At 44.1% G+C, this 23,197-nt stretch overlaps 1 protein-coding gene across 1 annotated transcript; it reads right to left on the minus strand.

The window, feature by feature from the left end:
- Positions 1–2,978: 2,978 nt before the first annotated feature.
- STARD10 (StAR related lipid transfer domain containing 10) lies at positions 2,979–22,725 on the minus strand. Its single transcript, XM_083372204.1, has 6 exons — positions 22,241–22,725; positions 11,568–11,715; positions 8,228–8,331; positions 7,103–7,220; positions 4,955–5,007; positions 2,979–3,314 (listed from the first exon to the last, which is right to left on the minus strand). Exons 1-6 carry the CDS (start codon positions 22,394–22,396, stop codon positions 3,093–3,095), a joined length of 801 nt encoding a protein of 266 aa, XP_083228330.1. The 5' UTR covers positions 22,397–22,725; the 3' UTR covers positions 2,979–3,092.
- Between the last annotated feature and the right edge of the window lie 472 nt (positions 22,726–23,197).

Genomic DNA, 23,197 nt, shown 5'->3' on the forward strand with positions numbered 1-23,197 from the left:
GATGAGAATCAAATATATTTTTTCTTTTCTTCAAGGATAAAGATAAGAGTTAATTTCCATGTTTTACCCCTTTGGTCATCTGGAATAGGAATCTTAACAAGAGAAGCAGTCTTGAGATTTGGGGATGAGGATAGGAGAAGATCCCACTTCAAGGGTCCTTTGGAGAGAGACACCCTGAAGTTGTGGTTCCAAGTAGCTTCTTTTAGCCATCCGTTCGATTTGAAGTTGTTGCTCTACGCTAGAATAGTGGATAGAATTAGCGCCATTGATTTGTTTTTTGCCCTGTTTATAAAATGGTTTGGGGACTTTCACATGTCAGGTAAAGTTCTGCTCCACACCAGAGAACACAAATGGAGCAGAAACAGAAAGAGGAAACACTTGGTATCAACCTTGGCACTTTCCACCTGTCTCAACCGATCAGAGTACTAAGGCAGCCATCAAAGGAAGCCGTCTAGACCGTTTTCTTACCTCCAGCTTGCAAAAGTGGCTCCTTTGGTCAATTTGCAGATCTTCAAAAGGGAAGGTGGATTTTGTATCAGAAGTTGCCAAACCTGGTCCCCAGTAGATTGGCAGCGTGGCTCTTTAAAGGAAGAAAAGCTGTTAGAACAGATTCAAGCAGCACACTGCTTTGCTGGCTGGGAGGCTGGAAGTTGGGCACTAAAAAAACAAACAAACCCTGGTTAAGTGCCAACTCAGTTGGAGAAAACAGTCCTCTCCCCACTGCACCAAATAACTCATCCTCCTGCTTTTCGTTTTCAACCATCCATCTATCCCGCCATTTAAACCACTGGTCCTGCCTCTTCTGCTCCTCCATAGCTTACCCGTCTATCAGAGCAAAGAGCACCCAACATTACCTGGGAAAGGTAAGCGGGAGAATGGAGATTCGGCAAATTTGGTTCAAAAGCTGCCCCATTAAAACTAGACCAGCAAGAGCATTTCGCTGGAGATGTGTCTTCCCTTCCTTCCAAGGCGTCACCGATGTGGCACGAATTTAAACTTTTAGTCAAAAGGCCGTGCAATCAGATTGGATAGTCATAGGGCCATTTCCAACTCATTTGATCGTTTTCCAAGCCTGTCTCAATCAACAATACCCATAACGCATCAAAAGATGCAGGCTTGTAAAACCAAGCCAACTAGCCCTCTCACCAGCTATCTTTGTCATCCTTCTTGGTGGCTGAAGAACCAAATTCTGAAAGGAACATGGCTTCAGTGCCATACTACATGGAATCTAAGGACTCCCTGTAGATCAGGGGTCTCCAAACATAGCAACGTTGGCTGAGGAATTCTGGGAATTGAAGGCCACAAGCCATAAAGACTTAAGGTTGCCAAATTTGGAGACCCCCTGCTGTGTAGATCATCAGAAGCGCCTGTAAAGGTTACTACAGGGTTATCATTCTCCACACAACAGGAAGGAGAAATAAATGGATCATTAAACCTATTTGATCTATCTGTGTGTCAATCAAATTCAGTCAAAACAACAGATTGGTAAAGTAAGGATCATTTCAGTTCAGAGTGTCATTACACATAAAATTCAGTCAATGTTAGGCACTTTTACGGACAAAGAACAAAAAGATATCCCATTTCTGCAATACTGTAACAAAAGGATGCCTAGGAATATAGACTATAGAATAAAGAATAGAATAGAATAGAATAGAGAATAGAGAATAGAGAATAGAATAGAATAGAATAGAATAGAATAGAATAGAATAGAATAGAATAGAATAGAATAGAATAGAATAGGAAAGGAAAGGAAAGGGAATAGAATAGAGAACAGAATAGAATAGAATAAAAAAGAACAGAACAGAACTGAATAGAATAGGAAAGGGAATAGAATAGAATAGAATAGAATGGAATGGAATGGAATGGAATGGAATGGAATAGAATAGAATAGAATAGAATAGAATAGAATAGAATAGAATGAGTTGGAAGGGACCTTGGAGGTCTTCTTGTCCAATCCCCATGCAAATTTAGTTTGGAATTCAAGCCCACCTACTTTGTTTTAGCTAAGCTGCTTTGAGGAGCAAGCCAACAAGAAAGCAAGCCAGCAGTTGATCAGAAAAGTAGAATTTGCTATGCATACTTCGATTCCAGTAAACAACTGACATTGCTTTTGCTACTTGGCTTATGCAAAGTATTTGTACATTTTTAGTTTATTACGGAACATAGAATCACAGGGTTGGAAGGGATCTCAGAGGTCTTCCAATCCAACCCCTGCTCAAGGCAGGAGATCTTATACCATCCTGGTCAAATGGTTATCCAGTCTATTTTTGAAAACCTCCGGTAATGGAACGCCCACAGCTCCGGGAGGCAAGCTGTTCCACTGATTAATCAGAACATTTCTTCTAGGTTTTCTCTCTCTTTTAACAAGCTTCCACCCATTCCTTCTTGTCCTTCCCTCTGTTGCTTTGGAGAACAAGTCAATCCCCTCTTCTCTGTGACAGCCCTTCCATATTATTAATTAAAATCATTCCTAGTCCGTCTCTTCAATAGGCTAGACCAGGGGTAGGCAGCCTTGTCTCTTTTATGACTCGTGGACTTCAATTCCCAGAATTCCTCAGCCAGCCATGCTGAGGGAAAAGCTAAGTTTCCAACTAAGCCATGCTGGCTCAGGAATTCTGGGAGTTGAAGTCCACGAGTCATAAAAGAGCCAAGGTTGCCTACCCCTGGGCTAGACATACTTAGCGCCCTTAAAAGAAATCACACTGTTTCCTCCTGGGAAATATGGGAGAATCTTTTCACTACCTCTAAGCCAGGGGTCCTCAACCTTGGCAACTTTAGGACTTGTGGACTTCAACTCCCAGAATTCCTCAGCCAGCATGGCTTAGCTTGGAAACTTAGCTTTTCCCTCAGCATGGCTGGCTGAGGAATTCTGGGAGTTGAAGTCCACAAGTCTTAAAGTTGCCAAGGTTGAGGACCCCTGCTCTAAACCACACTGCCAGTCTGAGCTAGGAACAATAAGTGCAGTGAATTTTTTTTAAAAAAATGCATCTGATTTTTGTTTTGTTTTTATCCTTTATTGTAAAACCAACTGGGTAAGCCAGGTGGCTGGCGAGGGCTAGTCTCAAAAAAAATGAGCAAAAGTCAAATTGGCATCAATTCTCTGAACCGCTGGTGTCGCCCTTCTCCTCCTTGGCTTCCATTAAACTGCTCTCGTCAATGTTCTCCAGCGAGGAGGCATGTTGGAGGGAGAGTTCGGACAGGGACATGGTGGGAAGAAGGCTCTGCTCGGGATGCAACCAGGGTTTTTTGCCTGCGTTGTGTTGCTGCTTCCAGGAGGGATACTTCAGACAAGCTTTGTACATCTTCTTCATAAGCTGAAGCGTGGGAAGGGAAGAAGGGAAGAGGACAAGATAATAAAGAAAAGAAGGGAACTACAAGCAAAAAGCTCGCAAGTCCATTCTCTCTCTCAACACACAATGTTCTTGGCAGACAAAATGTAGACAAAAACCACAATTCTACTACACTCCACCTGCTATTTAAAAGTTAAGGCTTATGCACTATGGACATAAAGGGACGCGGTGGCTCAGTGGGTTAGGACGCTGAGCTTGTCGATCAGAAGGTCAGCAGTTTGGCGGGTCGAATCCCGAGTGCCGCGTAACAGAGTGAGCGCGTTACTCGTCCCAGCTTCTGCCAACCTAGCAGTTCGAAAGCACATAAAAATGCAAGTAGAAAAATAGGGACCACTAAGGTGGGAAGGTAACAGCGTTCCGTGCGCCTTTGGCGTCTAGTCATGCCGGCCACATAACCACGGAGACGTCCTCGGACCAGCGCTGGCTCTTCGGCTTTGAAACGGAGATGAGCACCGGCCCCTAGAGTCGGAAACGACTAGCACGCACGTGCGGGGGAACCTTTACCTTTACTATGGACTAAAAGACCTCCAAGGTCCCTTCCAACTCTGTTATTTTGTTATTTTTGTTACCACCCTCTCCTCTTCCTCCTTCTCCTCTTTCTTCTCCCAGATTTCCCATCACCTTTTATCATGCTTTTTTTAAAAAAAATTGGAAACAGGGAGAAATTATTTCAATTTTTTTTCTCAATTCTGTTGTTGTTGTCGTCTTTCGTTTCTGCTGCTGCTGTTGTTGTTCCATTTTCATAAGAATCTAAATTTAAACGAAGTTCTTCATCCCACACGTAAATGACAAAATGTGCCTGCCCACGTGCAGCGATGTGTTAACATGAGATATAAGCAAAACGTCAGGCTCAAAAGAAGCCTTCTTAAAGGAGAGTGTTTTATATTAACATACTAACAAACCATGAATATAAATGAAATCCAACCAGGAACCTTTTGGAATTTCAGTTGGTAGTAAGTGTACTGAGAAGGGAAAGATCGGATAAAATAAAAGCAGATGTCAGTGTGGGGGGGAGCATCATTGGAGGTTTTTAAGAAGAGACTGGACAGCCATTTATCTGAAATGGTATAGGGTCTCCTGCTTGAGCAGAGGGTTGGACTAGATGACCTCCAAGGTCCCTTCCAGTTCTGTTATTCTGCTATTCCTTTGCCAGCTGCTAATAGGATCTATTTGGGGAATCTAAAGGCTCAAATGCCAGTTGAGCGATGTGTCTCCAACCCATAGTTTTAGGCAGTTTGCACAAGCCAGGAACGAACACAAGTGCAAGACCCTCCCTCCGTGCTCCTCTTTATTGCTGCTTATGTCCTTTGTAAAACTTCTAATAAAACTTACACATAAAAAGAAAAGTTGGATGGAAAGGCTTGTGCGAGTCCCCCCCCCCCAAGCCAGCCACAGCAGTGAGAATACTTCCTGTTGATGCTTTACAAATCTGCCTCCATTTCTTTACCTTTGCTCTAGTGGCCAATCAATCTTTCAACCTTAACCTTGCCCCACCCGCCAGTGATAAATGCAACCTGTATCTTTCCGTTACCTGGCCTCATTTAAATCAACACAGTCCTGGGAAAACCACCCTGACTCAGCCCAACAGCTGAGGCCTTGCTCACCTTTGGTGCCAGGTACTGAGAAGCTTTGTTCACAACCCACTTTGGCAAGGATCCTAGATTGGAGAAAAGATGGAAAAAATCACATTCGGATTCAAGCACGTTTCATTTCGTCCTCGTCCCAACCGACCCTTCCACCCCCCAAACCTTGAAAGCATCCAGCCCTTTGGTACAATGACCGCCCAGCTCTCCACTCCAATTAAATTCCTCGAAGAAGCAAATTTGCAGGAGAAGAGGGCAAAAACCAGACAGGAAGAAAGCATCACAAAAGGAGCTAGGGAGAATTGGGAACCGGCGGTGAACAGAAGCCAGAGCAGAGAAGGAAAAGTGAAAGGAGAAAGCGCAGAAAGAGCACACATTTCTAGGAAAGAGCTGTTGAGGAGAGGAATCCGGAAATAGGATACGAACTGTTTCTGGACTTCAAACCCTACACATGCAAAGTGGTTTTGGCGGAGGGGCTGTCCAGCACTCAAAGCCTCTTTGCTTGCTGGTCCCCCTGAAAGAATCCTGCACCAAAAGAGGATTCATAAAGATTTGGGAGGGACACAGTGGCTCAGGACGCTGAGCTTGTCGATCAGAAGGTCGGCAGTTTGGCGGGTCGAATCCCGAGTGCCGCGTAACAGAGTAAGCGCCTGTTACTCGTCCCAGCTTCTGCCAACCTAGCAGTTCGAAAGCACGTAAAAATGCAAGTAGAAAAATAGGGACCGCTCCAGTGGAAAGGTAACAGCGTTCCGTGCGCCTTTGGCGTCTAGTCATGCTGGCCACATGACCACAGAGACGTCCTCGGACAAGCGCTGGCTCTTCGGCTTTGAAACGGAGATGAGCACCGGCCCCTAGAGTCGGAAAGGACTAACACGCATGTGCGGGGGAACCTTTACCTTTTTAAAGATTTGAAATAAACAAATGTGACAGAACCCCAAGGTGCCTTTCCCCCCCCCCCAGGAGGCAACTGGACTGTTCTTGTGTTTCTTTTGAAGGCATTTTGCTTCTTATCCAAGAAGCTTCTTCAGCTCTGACTAGATGCGACAAAACGTCCTTCTCGGAAGACGGTCAGGAGGAAGAGGCCCATTTGCAGAAACCCTGGAACTAGGCCTTGCCTGGGGTGGGGGTAAGAGAATTGTCCTGGGCCCCACCCAATTTGGAAGGGGATCATGTGTTTACATTCAGGGCAGTGAAAAAAATAATCCGTTCAATACAACTCAGAATTATTTCAGCGACTGAGGTCCCACGAGAGCCTCAGCCATAGGAATTTTTTTTTAAAAAAAAGTGCTTTGATGGTAAAAATGGGTGGCTTATACATTTAATAAGTAAATAAATAATAAGAACAACTGCAACAAACACTGTGCCCTCAAATCTCAAGGACTGGGGCCTGAACTAATGTACGCAAACTTTACTTGACATCCAGGTGTTCATTTGTAGATTAGGTCTGCTCCTGTGCTAATTTCTTGAAATCTAACATGCATCCCACACTTGTTCAACACCTCCTGCCACATGGATGAAAACCACCGTAGCTGTTGTATTTGGAGCAGTTAACTGATGAGCTTCCCACACTGAATGATTGGGCAGTGCGGGGTGGGTGGGTGGATGGAAGCGGCTCTGACTCAAGACAGTAATAGCAACAGGATTTAATCTTACATATAGCCCAATAGTGCTTAATAGCAGTCTCTGGGCAGTTTACAATGTGTTATTTGCATATTGCCCCCCAATAATCTGGGTCCCTTGTTTTACCGACCTCGGAAGGATGAAAGGCTGAGTCAACCTTGAGTTGGTTAGGACTGAACTGCAGGCTGTGAACAAGGTTTGCCTGCCACACTGCAGTTCACCCACTGTGCCACCAGGGCTCCTGCTGCAGAATTTGGAACGGTTGACTACTAAGCAATCTTCAGGACAATATAAGCAGCTCAAGATCTGGTTTTGTAGCAGGTTAGATTATCTTGCACATATGATTCAGTTTACCTTGGCACGGCTCTATGTTTGAAGTGGCCCTCATTCCAGGCTACCTCCTGGTAACAGCCGATGATTTCAATTTAAATCTGTTGTGAGAACGCCCATCTGTCCTGAACTGTGATGAGCGCAAGCGCTGGCTCCAATGCACCTTTCCCATTTCACATCCAAATCAATGCAGCATCTATCTCTAAAACGGGTCCTTACCTTTTGGGTCTACCTGGGCCAAGTAAGTCAAGCAGCAACTGCTGGGTCCAGTTGGTTGCACCAGGTATCCAGCTAAGAGAGACACAGCTCTTATGAGATCCTTGCGGGGAGGATATTTCTACACAAAAGAAAGCCAAACAAGGGGGTGGGCTTGAGTTTTTGGCCTGAAACTTTGAACAAAAGTCCCTCCATTAACTGAACTGATGTCGTAGGTGTGGACCTGCAAAGCCAACACGGACCACTAGCGAGTCTGTGGTGGAAGAAAAGCACACCTCCGACCGTGTTTCCTCGAAAATAAGAGCCAGCCCTAGCGTGATTTTCCAGGACACTGGTAAGATAAGCCCCACCCCCCAAAATAAGCCCCAATTAAGATAATCAGCCAAACGCACTCAGTACCGTATTTCCCCGATTATAAGCCCTAACCGGAAAATAAGCCCTAATGCATCTTTTGGAGGCAAAAGTTAATATTAAGACCCGGTCTTATTTTCGAGGAAACATGGTAGCAGAGGGCAGCTCAACTTCCAGTGCTAAACTCACATTGTGCTGGATTCTCACAACCCACCAAATCCGGGTTAAGAAAAGAAACTGTGTCACACAGCATGCCATGCCCAAACAATAGGATGATTTAGGCTAAGCCACACAGTGTGGCGAAACCAAAGCTACTAGGCCCATTTTAGTCTAGGGTGTACCACGTTGTGCAAATCATGCTGTGTACCGGTAGTCCTTGACTTACAACAGTTCATTTAGTAACCGTTCGAAGTTACAACGGCACTGGAAAAAAGTGACATGACCATTTTTTCACCCTTACGACTGTCGTAGCCTTCCCATAGTCACGTGATCAAAATTCGGATGCTTGGCAACTGGTTCACGTTTATGACGGTCGCAGTGTCCCGGGGTCACGTGATCCCCTTTGGCGGCTTTCTGAGGAAGCCGGATTCACTTAAGGACCACGTGACTGACTTAGCAACTGCTGTCGTTCACGTAACGACTGTGGCAAGCAGTTGTAAAATGGGGCAAAACCCCTTTGGCAACAGAAATTGTGGGCTCAATTGTGGTCCTACGTCGAGGACTACCTGTCAACCACTCAGAAAGGTCCCTTGTACCAGTTTTGTTTTGCTCACTTACCTGGTGCTTGACAGAGAAATTGAGGATTACGTATGACTTATCCAAGACTTGCCAGGACCTCAAGGTGACGACATCTCTGTTCTTTAAAGGTTTCGGGCACTTCCCTAGCCGAGAAGTTGCATCAGTTTGATAGGCAGGGATTTAAACAAATAGAAAAAAAAGGGGGGGGAATTAAACATAATTTAAATTACAGAAACACAGAGCTGGAATGGAGCAGAAGGTCCATCCAATCTAACCCTCTGCAAAAAACTCAATGAAGAGCGTTTGGCCTTTTCTTTATGCATCTGAGCACAATTTTCATGCTTTCCTCAAGTTCTCGTTTCCTTCAGGCCGAACTCCTCCGATTCCTTCCGCCTGTCTTCACAAGCAGATCCTCGGGCCCTTGCATCACCTTTGACGTCTTCTTCTAAACCCTCTCTCGCCTCTTAACGACCTTCTGGGGTCTGCGGTGCCCAGGACTATAATTCTGCAAGGTTAATCTTTTCTATCGTCCAGGTGAGCCTTGCCAACCCGAGGCCTCGCTGCCATATGCTGGCATTGCTACAGTCGTGACCGAAATTGTTGGCACCCCAGAAATTTTTCCAGAAAATCAAGTGTTTCTCCCAGAAAAGTATTGCAGGAACACATGTTTTGCTATACACAGGTTTATTCCCTTTGTGTGTATTGGAACACAACAAAAAAAGGGAGGAAAATAAGCAAATTGGACATAATGTCAAACAAAACTCCAAAAATGGGCTGGACAAAATTATTGACACCCTTTCAAAATTGTGGATAAACAAGATTGTTTCAAGCATGTGATGCTCCATTTTTGGAGTTTTGTTTGACATTATGTCCAATTTGCTTTTTTTCCTCCCATTTTTTTCCCAATACACACAAAGGGAATAAACCTGTGTATAGCAAAACATGTGTTCCTGCAATACTTTTCTGGGAGAAATACTTGATATTCTGGAAAAGTTTCTGGGGTGCCAACAATTTCGGCCCTGACTGTATGTCAGGGGTGTCCCAATTTGCATGCCAGCTTACCTAGCAAATTGGCAGGCTGTTCTGACAGGCCTGGATGCCATATGGTGAAGGAAGGCCACGTTGCTTATCCTTATTAACTGCTACGTACAATGAATTCTCTTTTATCCTCCTTCTTAGGGGAAAGGAGACCAAAAGTTTTTGGAAGAATTCTGCAACCCCTTGCCTTTACACATTGGAAAGTTTAGTAATTAGGATTTTTTTAAAAAAAAATAAATAAATTAAAAAACCGTTCAGCATGTACTGATTAATCTATCTCAGCCCAACCCACCTCATAGGGTTGTCGTTGCGAGGAAAGCAGGAGGTGGAAGGGAAATCGGGTATGTTGGCTGCCTTGAGTTATTTATAATAAAGACGGAGTAAAAATTCTAATAAATAAAGCTGCATAAAACCCCGTAAAGGTAGTTGGACCCATCATTCATGGAATCAGAACAGAGACGGGGAAACCAGGTAATCCTCGACTTATAACCACGATTGGAACCAGCATTTCCATGGCTAAGCAAAATGTTATTTAGTGAGATGTGCCTGATTTTATGATCACTTTTGCTGCAGTTGTTAAGCGAACCACTGCCATTGTTAAGTGAATCAGGCAATCATTATCAACGAATCCCACTTTCCCACACGGATTTCGCTGGTTGGAAGGAAAGCTGGGAAGTTTGCAAATGGTGGACACGTTATCCCACCGTTGAAAAGAGAGGCCGGCTGCCAGTTTTGGTCACATAAACCCATGGGGATGTTGTGAAAGCTGTAAGCGTGAGGATCAGTTGCAAGTTAATTTTTTTTTAAAAAAAGCCAACCTAACTTCAAACGGCCATTAAATGCTTTTTTTCAGGAGGCAACTGGACTTTCTTTTTTTTTTTTTATTCAAAGACGTTTTGCTTCTCATCCAAGAAGCTTCTTCAGTTCTGACTGGATGGTGGCGAATGGAAGGATTCAATCAAGAGCTGAAGAAGCTTCTTGGATGAGAAGCAAAACGTCTTTGAAGAAAAACAAGAAAGCACCTTTGGGACAAACATGACTTGGATGACTGAGAATCTCCATAGACCAGGGGCTCCTCAAGCTTGGCAACTTTAAGACTTGTGGACTTCAACTCCCAGAATGCCTCAGCAAAGCTGGCTGAGGAATTCTGGGAGTTGAAGTCCACAAGTCTTAAAGTTGCCAAAGTTGAGGACCCCTGCCATAGACCTTAAATGAATCGTTCGAAGTCAAGGACTACCTGTGGAACGTCAGGCCATAGGGCATTAGAAAAGATAGTAATCCTTGCACTTGTTGTCATGAATATTGTATTTATATTAGGTTGGTAGCTTTCAGCTCAAAGCTCACAGTTACCCAGTGATCTTCCATAGCTGAGGGCAGGTCTAGAACAGGTATGTCCAACTTTGGCAACTTTTAAGACTTGTGGACTTCAACTTCAAGCATGGCTGGCTGGGGAATTCTGGGAGTTGAAGTCCACAGGTCTTAAAGTTGCCAAGGTTGGACACTCCTGGTCTAGACTTTGGTTTTGACCCTACCTAGTACCTTAAGTACCATACGGCATATTTGGTGGACAATGTGCACCATACGGTTTGCTAGTTCCGGAGGGACAGCCCCAAGCCACACAGAAACCAGATGCTCTTCTCTGCCTATCAAGGATCTGAGATATGAGCTTGAGCAAGAACAAAGCTCTCCAACTTCTGGTATGTGGTATCGAGAGATCGTCTGCCTCTAATTCCAGAAGAAATTCCAGAAGCATGTACTAAGGCCATCTCAGTCTTGTCTGTGTCATCACAAAAGCCTAAATTAGCTAAATCTGGTTCCACTTTAATTATAGCACGCAGAGAACCATATAATTTGGGGCCCTAGGCCTAAAGGCAGAGGGTCAGTTTGGGATAGTGGCTAGAAACCTGGAGACAGTTCTAGTCTTACCCGGGGCAGAAAGTCAGCAGGGGGATCTTGGGCCAGTCACTCGCTCTCGGCCCTAGGAAACAGGCAATAGCAAATCACTTTCAAAACACCTTGCCAAGAAAAACGCAAGGATTGTCTAGAGCAGGGGGTCTTCAAACTTGGCCCTTTTGTGACTTGTGGACTTCAACTCACAGAAGTTCTGGAAATTGAAGTCCACAAGTCATAAATGGGCCAAGTTTGAAGACCCCTGGTCTAGAAAGTTGGCAGGAGTCAAGACTGATTCAAAAATACTGAGAAAAAAAAAAGATCTGACAAACTCCTTCCCTAATTTCAAGTTTTTAATCTGGATGCCAAAAACTAAGAATCGAATCCTGCTATCTGCTTGTTAAGAATGGTGTGCACCTAATGTCATGAAATCTTCTAGCTCCTTACTCACAGGAATAGTATCCCACGTCAGCGTTGTCAGAGAGCCGGGCGATCTCATGGGTTTCAATAACATTCAAGTCCCACTTCTTCCGGTATTCAATGTCATGTAGGACATCAAAAACGGTCTCAGCTGATACATCCGGCATGTTCACACAGCCCTGTGATCAAAGGAGGGGCAATGTTAGAATAGTCAAGTGGCCTGATGGTGCTCAGTAGGGTCAAGTTAAACAGCTTGCTGAGGTCAAGCTGTTCTAGGTTGGGTCCATGGTCTTTTTTTTAATATGTTTTATTTTTAACATAATCACCTTAATATTTGGTAAACAGCATGTTATCTGGGTTAGTATTTAAAAAAACAATCAATAACAATTAATTTTTATAATTCTATAGTCCATATAATGGCTTTGCTTGATTTTCTCTTCTTCCAACAATGCTCTCTTTTGCCAACCTTAAATTAATACAGTTCTTATTATTTGAATAAGTGACAATTAAATATAGACATTTTTCTCATGTTTCTGCAAAAGGCCTTGCATATCTTGAGTTCTGCCTCTATAATTTCTCTAGTATCGCCAGGGTTATTACACAGAGGCTCTCACAGACAAACCGCACACAAATAAACCATAGGAGCCGTGGTGGCACATTGGTTAGAATGCAGTATTGCAGGCTAATTCTGCCCACTGTCAGGAGTTTGATCTTTTCTAGGGAGCCTTAAATGTAAAACAGGAACACTGTACAACAATATGGTAATACAAGAGACCTGGTGGTGCAGTGGTTAAAATGCAGAATTGCAGGCTAATACTGCCAACTGCCAGCAGTTCGATCCTGACAGGCTCAAGGTTGACTCAGCCTTCCATCCTTCCTAGGTTGGTAAAATGAGGACCCAGGTTATTATTATTATTATTTATTAAATTTATATACCGCCCTTCTCCCGAGGGACTCAGGGCGGTGAACAGGGCACATATAAATAACAAATACAAAAATTAAAAAGAATTAAATAATCGCCCAATAAAACAATACAGTATAAAAACCCATTAAAAACCCTAAAATCCCCCCATCAGGCCAGGCCAGCTTGTTCGAATAAGTGGGTCTTCAGACCGCGTCGGAAGGAGTGAAGGTCCGGTGCCGTCTGGAGCTCGACCGGCAGCTGGTTCCATAAAGCCGGAGCTCCCACAGAGAAGGCCCTCCCCCTGGGGACCGCCAGCCGACATTCTCTGACCGGTGGCACCCTGAGGAGGCCCTCTCTGTGGGAGCGCGCTGGGCAGAGGGAAGTTGACGCCGGCAGCAGGTGGTCCCCAAGGTACTCCGGACCCATGCCATGTAGGGACTTAAAGACCATAACTAGAACCTTGTTGTTGTTGGGGGGGGCAACATGCTGACTCCGACAACCACTTAGAGAGGGCTGTAAAGCACCGTGAAGTGGCATATAAGTCTACGTGCTATTGCGATACACCTTTCTGCTCTCAGATGTGGCAAAACTGATCAATCTATGTGTCAAAATGTTTTTATTCACTTATCAGAATATAAAATACAAAGGAAGATGAAAATCATGGGAGCAGGGGAGGGGAAGAGGGAGTAGAAGGGGAGAAAGGCATCGACTTTCAACACTTTTTAGCACAGAACTAGACAATAACATTACAACCTGAACTGTTTACTTGTATACAATAATACATACTAGCCGTTTCTATAACAACAAATCTATCATCAGCCAAACCAAAACCAGAGTTTCAATTTTTCATGAAAAGTGATCCATCTAAAATGGCCTTGAAAGAGGAAAAAACGGACAGATCGGGGGCGACCTATAGTTTTTATCCTCTTGTTGGGTTTGTGGAGCTTCGAATCACATTCAAAATCAAAGGAGGCGGGAAAAGATGATTGCCATATTTCTTGGTTTAAACATTTGCGTTTTTGTGCATTTCAATGTCGTTGGCTGCCTTGAGTGTTCCATTAACCGGGGGAAAAAAATAGCCCAAGATGTTAATTGGAAGAAAGAATAATAAAAGATCCGAGTTGTGGGTTTTCAGAATAGACTTTAGAAGCGATAAAAGTTCGGCTGGCAAGTGTTGTTAATGACCGCTAACAGGAATAAACCCAGAAAAAAACATTCCAATGTAATGATTCCTCACACACAATCTAGGAAAATAACAGGTTGGGTTGGATGCATAAGGTGACCTTGTGAGATCCAGTGTAAGTCACCTGAAAAAAACTAGGTGGCTGTGAAAATGCCTTCTGTCCCTTAGCAAACAAATGTTGGCAACCCATGACTCTCTGTGCAACTTGGCAGATACTCTGGATAGCTTCTGCCTCGGAAATAATGGGAAATACTTGCAGCTCCGGTTTCAGATTTTGGCAGTGGTTTGCTGGCCAACCTTGCTTCGATTCAGTGTCTGAACTTTTCGTTACCAGACTAAGGAACATCAACAGGAGGATTTGCTCGTCCTGTTCCTCTCTAGCTTGTGTGCGCCAATGTGGTCAGCAAACTTGGGAGAGCAAGCCACTACCAATTTCTCTACCTTCTCCTATAAGCCACCGGCAAGCTTCTCCTTTTTTTTTTTAAAGAGAGATTTTATTAGTTTTTTTCCCCCCTTACAAACATATGTTCGTTTTTCCAACCAGCGTGTAGTCTGGGTTCGAAAGCGCTAATACATAGTTAAGTCCTAATCTTTGGTTCTTTCCTCTAGCCCACAGGTCTGCAACCTGCGGCTCCGGAGCCACATGCGGCTCTTTCAGCCGTCTCCTGCGGCTCCCAGTCCTCTGCCATGTGCAGTCCAAAAAAAAAAAAGTGGGACTAAAAAAGTTCAACCAATCAATTCAAATACGCAGGGTAGGTGCACATCTCGCCTTGGCTCCACTCTTCAGTCAAACCCTGTTCTGCGCATGCGCACATGTACGTGCATGTGCACACATTTTTTGCGGCTCCCAGTTTTTCCTTTTGGGAGGGAACCGGTTCCGAGTGGCTCTTTCACTGTTTCAGGTTGCTGACCCCTGCTCTAGCCATTTGTAGAATGACTCCCAGGTTTGGTAGCATTCTGTTTCTTCTTTATCTTTCATAGTTAATCTGTCCATCTCTGCACATTCCAATATTTTTTTAAATTGCTTCTTTCTGTGGTGGTACTCCTTCATTTTTCCAGTATTGCGCGAAGGTTATTCTTGCTGCTGTTGTAATGTGTAGAACCAAATATAAACTTTGTTTATTAATCTTTTCTGGTATTAGAGCTAATAGAAAAAGCTCAGGATTGAATTCTATATGTTCTCCCAACATTTTTTCTAACCAAACATGTGTTTTTTCCAATAAGCCTTTGCTTTACCACATGTCCACCAGATATGATAATACGTGCCTGAATTATGTTTACATTTCCAACACCTGACATATTTTTAAACATTTTTGCTAATCTTGCTGGTGGCAAGTGCTATCCATAAAACATTTTGTATAGATTTTCTTTATACGAAGTTGACATTGTCAATTTATAATTTCTCTCCCATAATTTTTGCCCTTTTTCTAGTTCTATATTATAACCAAAGTTTTTCGCCCACCTTGTCATTGTTTCTTTAGTTTGTTCACTTTACATCTCCAAAATTAATAAAAAAATTATACATTTTCTTAATTAGTTTCTCATCAGAGGTTAACAATCTCTTATCAAATACAGCTTGTTGTTTATAAAACCCATACAGTTTCACATCTTTTTCATATCTCTTTTGCAATCTTTTTAAGGCATTACACAGCATACTATAATATTTTTATTTGGTATACCCTTATATCCAAGTGTAGTACAAGACCTATTTTTCTCCACCTGGTGAGGGATGTTCAGCTGACAGAGCTCGGCTGGCCCAAGAATTTAGACCTGAAATCTTCTTCCCAATCCAGCATCTTCAATGCTGGACCACGCGGGTTCCCATGACGATAATGGAGAGCTGTACAGGTTGTCCTTGATTTACAACAGTTCATTTAGTGACAGCTCAAAGTTACAACAGCACTGGAAAAAGTGAGTTTTTTCACACTTACGACTGTGTTACGGCATCCCTATCATCATGTGATCAAAACTCAAGACGCTTGGCAACTGCTTCACATTTAGGACGGTCACAGCGTCCCCTGGGGGTCACGTGATCCCCTTTTGCGACCTTCTAATAAGCAAAGTCAATGGGGAAGCCACATTTGCTTAACAACCAGGTTACTAATTTAGCAACTGCAGTGATTCACTTGACAACTTTGGCAAAAAATGGGGCAAAACTCACTTGGCAACTGTTTTGCTGAACAACAGAAATTTTGGCCTCAATTGTGATTGCGAGTCACGGACTAGGTGTAATCTTGTACATCTGGAGGGCTTCAGGTGGAAGAAAGAAATGTTCCCTAGGGACATATGTATTCCCTCGTTTTACGTGTAATATGACAGTTACATCTCCTGCTCTGGACACCTCTAATACAATTAAAGTTGTATTTTAATTATGTTCTTTAAAAGAGTCATTTTCTACATCTGAAATGCATTAATGTTTCTTTTTTTCTTGAAAAAAGCATGAGGTTATGGATGCAATTCTTTGCTCATGGCCATATTTCTATTCCCACACCAGCTTGGCTCTTTTATTTATCTTATCTAGAGGAAGAATTGAACTCAGCTGTCCTTGTTGTTAGTTCAATTTTCTACCAGCAATGGTAGAATTCCCACCCTTAATTTTTGCCTTTTTGACCTGGCCTGTTTCTAATTAAAAAGGACCAGCTTCTCCTATCATTTCTCTTCTTTCAGACAAACTCGGAGCTCTGAAGCTCTTTCCCAGTGCTTCTTTGTAAATCATTGATCTGTTGGCCAACTTCCTGGTTGGCTAGTAAAACAGTGACTTTGTCTGGCTTCAGAACAAGTGACAAATCCTATATTCTGCATGGATTATTCAACAACCCAGGATATCATGTCCTATCAAGGACATTTCCCGTTCGGCTCACCTAATTATAATCTAGGAAGAATTCAAGAGCAACACTGCAAAGGTGCTTTAATTCTCTTATCTTCTTTGTGGAATTATTAGGATTAGAAGGCAGCAAAAGGAGAATTTTTATGGCAGGGGCAATCTATGACTTTCTGCTTTCTGAACTATGTCCTCTCTGCCACAGACATATATTTTTTTTTTACTGGATTTTCCTGTAAATCAAGTACAAGTGAACACGGGAAGATTAGGAAATTGGAGGCTTAACAGGCTCTGCTTGTTACAGCTGTGCAAAAATCTGGATGCCAGGACTATGTGCATAGAATGAATCCAGAAACACCCCCCCCCCACACACACACACATTCCAAGTCATCTCATCCCAATTATGGAGGAGGGCTTTCGAGTCCAAAAAGACACTTCTGCTTCAAGGCGCTCCTACTGATATGATGTGGTCTTGTCTTGCTTTCAAATCCTAGCATAAGCAGGTAGCACTTTATTTTAGTTCATGTAGTAATGGTTGGGAGTTAACTACGGCACTGAAAAAGGTGACTTATAATCGTGTTTCACACTTATGACCTTGGTCACATGATTTACATTTGGATGCTTGACAACTGACTCACAGTTATGATGGTTAATAATAATAATAATAATAATAATAATAATAATAATAATAATAATAATAATAAGAAGAAGAAGAAGAAGAAGAAGAAGAAGAAGTTGGAAGGGACCTTGGAGGTCATCTAGTCCAACCCCCTGCTCAGGCAGGAAACCCTATACCATTTCAGGCAAATGGCTGTCCAGTCTCTTCTTAAAAACCTCCAGTGTTGGAGCATTCACCACCTCTGGAGGCAGGTTGTTCCACTGGTTAGTTGTTCTAACTGTCAGGAAGTTTCTCCTTAGTTCTAGGTTTCTTCTCTCCTTGATTAGTTTCCATCCGTTGCTTCTTGTCCTGCCTTCGGGTGCTTTGGAGAATAGCTTGACTCCCTCTTCTTTGGGGCAGCCCCTTTGCAGTGTCCCAGGATCACGTGATTCCCCCTTTGCGACCTTCAAACGGGCAACCAGATTCCTTTAACAACCATGTTACTAATTTAAGAACAGCAGCGGCTCACACTTAACCAAGGTGGTGAGAAAAGTCATAAAATGGGGCAAAACTCACTTAACAATCTTGGGGGGGGGGAAACCCAGACTAGATATAAATGTGATGTCAAGCTCTATTTCTAAAATATGGACCGGCATCCTTGTATGAGGATTTTTGGAAAAGAAATAATTCAAATAGTACTGTAAACAGACAGACTTTCATCCTGGATCTCAAGAAATGGATTTGAGATATATCATCCAAAGATGAGAAGGTGAAACAACCTGTTTTTCATCAGGTCTGGCTTTAATGGAAAGCATCAGATTGAATTCTATATTGGTATTACGTTATATTTCCCCCCTTGTCTTCGATTTAGTGTATTTTAACTACCCACAGTGTAGAACTGAAGAAGCTTCTTGGATGAGAAGCAAAAGGTTTTCAAGGAAAAACAAAAGTCCAGGGGCCTCTTGAAAAAGCACCTTTGGGATACCCACACTATACAGAGATTCTCTTCTCAGTGTGTAATTGCTACTGTATTTTTTTTCCTGTTGTACTTGTTTGCATTCCACCATGAAAATTATTTAACAAGCATAAAATTCCTCCTAACAGGTAGAATGTGCACACCGATCCTTCCTTACTCAAAATCCTGCTTTAACTTCCGAATTGATCTCTCTGTATAGCTCCACTACCTATAAGAAACAATGACTTTGAGGGCACCTTGTTGCTCTCTGAGCTTGTTTTCCTGCAGACCTTTCATTACCCAACTAGGTAACATCATCAGTGTTACTGCTTGCTTTCTGAAGTGCTTGATGCCCATATGTGGTACTAATAAAGGAGAATATTTGCAGCTCGGCGTTGACATGAGGGCCCCTTGCCGCTCTCTGAGCTTGCTGGTTTTCTTGCAGACGTCTCATTACCCAACTAGGTAACATCATCAATGATGCAAGAAAAAAAACCCCAAGCTCAGAAAGCACCAAGGATCTCTCTCACTTCAACCCCGAGTTACAAATATTCTCCTTCATCGGTAACAACTTTGAAAGGGATCAATCTTAAGTTTGGGAAAACACAGCACTTTTTTTAATAGATATAATTTATTTATTTTTATTTATTTTATTTATTTTTATTCCATTTATATCCCGCCCAATTTCTTGAGTTTGCAAGAAAACAAGTACAGGTAATCCTCGACGTACGCCCACAATTGAGTCCAAATTTCCTGTTTTTAAGCGAGACATTGGTTAAGTGAGTTTCGCCCCATTTTACCACCTTTTTTGCCACAGATGTTAAGTGAATCACTGCAGATGATAAGTTAATAACCTGGTTGTTAGGTGAATCTGGAACCTAGGATGCATGATAATTCTACTTGATTTGCAGCCTTTGAGATGGGCTGTCCTTCAGAGTGGCAGGCCATTCTCCAAACACATCTAGAGATTACCAGATCTGGGAAATCTGATATTTTCTGGGAGGGAGATGCATGCGTGTACAGTGTAGTCAGTAAACCATAATTTAGAGTCCCTACTAATCTTCTGTAACCTCAAAAGAAAATTAGCACTCTATGAACAGCAGAATCCACAACCTTCAATTTTTTCGACCTAGCCTGCCTCAAGGGTTGCTGGGAAATTAAAAGAAAAATGGGATCAATTTTGTAGTTCCAAGATATTTTAAGTCGAGGGGGGAAAAAATGTAATTACTAGCCAAAAGTTCAGCAGGCTGAATAGCAATGAAAAGAACCCTAACCATGCTTTATTTTACTGCAGTTTCTTATATTGGAGTTATTGCTCCTGGTTATTTTTTTTAAAAAAAAATACAATTATATCAAACGCTCTCAAGCCCATACTGGAGAAGTTTCCGTTTTACGTTCCAGATCATTTTTTTCATTGGAAAAAAAAAGTCATCTTTTGAAAAGTCACGAGCCAGGGTATCTTTAGATCCTGCTGAGCAATAAGTGATGGTTGAAAAACTATATTCCAAAGGATTGTCTATATTCTGTCTTGTATTGTTGCTCTTATTTATTTTTTAATTACAAGCCACAACCTCCAATTTGGAAATTTTTATAAACTTAACAAACGATTTTTTTTCTTAGTTAAAGTGCTACAAATTATTTTCGAAACACAAGTATTGAAATAATTAAAAAATCAAGGGGGCTACTAAAATGCCTGCTTAAGCATCCTTTGTGGAAATGGTTAGGCCTTCAGAAGACACACACACACACACAACCTCCCCACCCACCCAAACAGCTAAAGAACTGTTAGATAAAATTGTCCTAACCGTGACGGAGGTCTTCAAAGTTTAACCCAAACCAGCATCTTGTTAGCTCACCCCAGGTTGGCAGTTGTTAAGTCTACAAGATAAGACTGTCTGCCCAAGTAAAATTTAAATTAGTTTTTTGGTATGTCTTGGTACCTAGTAATTTCAGCAACATTGCTGCTCAACTTCTAATTAAGAAGTACTTCCAATCATAGCCTGGCTATTAGGTTAACTTGAATACCTTTTTGAGTTTCTTGCTCAAGTCTAGGTGTCTTCTACGACCTAAGACCATGATTGGTTAGGAAGGAAAATATTTCATTGATCACATTTATGCCAGTCAAGGCTCAAGCCAACAAGACTATATTCTTCCTTGGAGTCCCGTTCCTTTTTGATCGTCACAACTCCATGAAGCTAGTTGAGTATCTCTGAGAAAGAACAATTATTGTAGGCCAGGTCAGCCTGATTGCAAAATGGGGAACTGAACTTAACAGGATAAGGAAGGGACCTTGGAGGTCTTCTAGTCCAACCCCTTTGCTCAATCAGGAGACCCTATACGATTTCAGATGGATGATTGTCCAATTTCTTCTTAAAAACCTCCAGTGCTGAAGCATTCCGAACATCTTAGCTAACTAGTCAACAACCCAACTACTGCATCATTTTTCCCCCCTAATTTGAGGTCCCCACATATGATGGGCCATATTCCCTTGATCCACAGTAACTCAGCTGGCTGTGGACCATGGGAGATTTGGCACAGTGTGTTAGGACGCTGAGCTTGTCAATCAGATGGTCGGCAGTTTAGCGGGTCAAATCCCGAGTGCCGCGTAACAGAGTGAGCGCCTGTTACTCGTCCCAGCTTCTGCCAACCTAGCAGTTTGAAAGCACGTAAAAATGCAAGTAGAAAAACAGGGACCACTCCGGTGGGAAGGTAACAGCGTTCTGTGCGCCTTTGGCGTCTAGTCATGCCAGCCACATGATCACGGAGACGTCCTGGGACAAGCGCTGGCTCTTCGGCTTTGAAACGGAGATGAGCACCGGCCCCTAGAGTCGTAAACGACTAGCACGCATGTGCGGGGGAACCTTTACCTTTACCTTTTTATCCTTAGAGATGAACCTTTCATACACACACACACACCTGAGACACCCCCCAGTTTGCCCTGCTGAATTGAGATTCACTATTCAGGACTTGATAAGAATTATGGCTTTAAAAATGTCTATGAATCTCCCCCATCCTTTTGTACTGCACTGACATCCCAAATTGGGCTGTGCCAGTTCAGAGATATCCAAAACAAAAAAAAATTAAAAGGGGAAAAATATACAGAAACAGGGATGAAGTATAAATAGGAATCAAAAGAAGAAGAAAATAATAATATAGCACCAGGAAAATTCTGTTCCTACAGCTAATTGGACTTGAGCCTTTTAATGTCAGGTTTCAGTTACATTTCTACCAGACCTGGCTTCTCATTAACTTCGGTCTCCCGGAAGAGATACAGCACAGGAGCCCCCCCCCCCGCCCCGATTTCCTTGATTCACACGTGCAGGAAAGTAAAAGCTGCGTTTACAACTCCCCCCCCCCCCGTTCTGTCTCGAACTACGGCTTCCTCAATTAACCCTGGTTTGTGCCTAAGCGCTGATGTTTGCAGGAAAGGGGGCTTAGGCCAAAAGCAACACGCAGGCTAAGTCCGAGTCCCTCCTGCTCGGGCTCCGCGCAACGCAGCCAGAGACACGCGTGAACGCAAGGACACACGCCTGGCTAACCCCCCAACCCGGGCGAACGTGGGGCAGGCGAGGCCTGACACGCAACCGACCCGCAAGTAGTGGCAGAAGGCAAAGAGCAAAGAGGGAGAGAGAGAGAGAGAGAGCTGGGATACTCAGACCGGAGTCTTTTTCGGATGGGGGGGAGGGCACTTATTTATTTATTTATTTAAATTCCATTTATATCCCTATTTTTCTTCTTCCTGAGTTTCAAGGTCTTGGGATTTGCAAAAAAATAAATATATCTAATTATGTATAAGTTGTCCAATAGTACTACAGCTGGCCCATTGTAAGTTTTTTATTTTTATTTTTATTCCATTTCTATCCCGCCCTTCTCCGAAGACTCAGGGCGGCTTACAAGCTTAGCAGTAGCCTTCATTCTATGTATATGCCTGCTTATTAGGGCTTTCACACACCCCCAAGCGGCATTATTACAAAGTCAGCTTATTGCCCCCAACAATCTGGGTCCTCATTTTACCTACCTGGGAAGGATGGAAGGCTGAGTCAACCTTGAGCCTGGTGGGACTCGAACCTGCACTAATTGCAGGCAGCTGGTGTTACTTAAGGAGGCATTAGCCCACTGCTCCACCAAGGCTCAACTGGTTGCCTTCCCCCGCCAGAGCGGCGCCTCCGGGGCCCCTGGCTCGCCCGCTGACACGTGTCCCCGCCTTCCCACGTAGCGCCCAATCCCCCCCCCGCGCGCTCACCTTCACGCGGTGCACCGCGAAGTCCCCCTGGGGAGGCGGCTGCCCCCAGACGGCGATGCCGTCCCGGTTGTAGCGGCTCAGCCAGCCCGCCTCCGCCTGGCACTCCGCCCGGAAGGCGCGGAAGGCGGCTTCGTCGGGAAGCCGGACGGGCTCCATGCCGCCGGAGAAGCGCCCAGGTGCGCCCAGGTAAGAGGGCGGGCAGGGAGAGCGGCGGCCGGGCAGGTGGCGAGGCGCGCAGAGACCCAGCGGCGGCGGCGAGGCTTCTCTCCCGGCCGCCCAGCGCGACTGCCAAGCTCCCAGGCCGGCCGGGGCGAGCGCAGGGCGGGCAGGGGAGCCGCTTCTGCCGCAGACGCCGATTGGCCGCGCCCGGGAGCGCCGCTCGCTCGCCCGCCTCCTTCTCCTCCTCCTGCCGGGGCGAGGTTTGCGAGAACGGCCGGCCGGCAGGCAAAAGGCTCCGGCGGGGACTGTTGGGACGCGGCCGCTCCGCCGGGCACACGTTCCGGGATGGAAGCCCCGCGGGCGCGCTTGCAACGTCTGCAAAGGCCTCGCGCGCTGGGGAGGGAAAGAGAGAAAAGAGCAAATAAAGTTTGGAAACCCGAATCAGGAAGAGTTGTCTCCACTAAAGCAGCGTTTCCCAACCTTAGGAACTTGAAGATGCGTGGACTTCAACTCCCAGAATTCCCCAGCCAGCTATGCTGGCTGGGGAATTCTGGGAGTTGAAGTCCACGCATCTTCAAGTTCCTAAGGTTGGGAAACGCTGCACTAAAGGAAAAGACGAGTGAGAGCGGCTGGCTGGGGAATTCTGGGAGTTGAAGTCCACGCATCTTCAAGTTCCTAAGGTTGGGAAACGCTGCACTAAAGGAAAAGACGAGTGAGAGCGGCTGGCTGGGGAATTCTGGGAGTTGAAGTCCACGCATCTTCAAGTTCCTAAGGTTGGGAAACGCTGCACTAAAGGAA

The sequence above is a fragment of the Vipera ursinii genome (assembly GCF_947247035.1).
Source record: "Vipera ursinii genome assembly, chromosome: 12".
NCBI lineage: Eukaryota > Metazoa > Chordata > Lepidosauria > Squamata > Viperidae > Vipera > Vipera ursinii.

Excerpts from the sequence above, each read along its gene's own strand:
- STARD10 (XM_083372204.1), bottom strand. The coding sequence starts at position 22,396 with ATGGAGCCCGTCCGGCTTCCCGACGAAGCCGCCTTCCGCGCCTTCCGG. Across the intron at positions 7,221-8,227 it reads ATTTCTCTGTCAAGCACCAG|AAATATCCTCCCCGCAAGGA; the intron begins GTAAGTGAGCAA and ends TCTTTTGTGTAG. Across the intron at positions 5,008-7,102 it reads GGCCCAGGTAGACCCAAAAG|GATCCTTGCCAAAGTGGGTT; the intron begins GTAAGGACCCGT and ends TCTCCAATCTAG.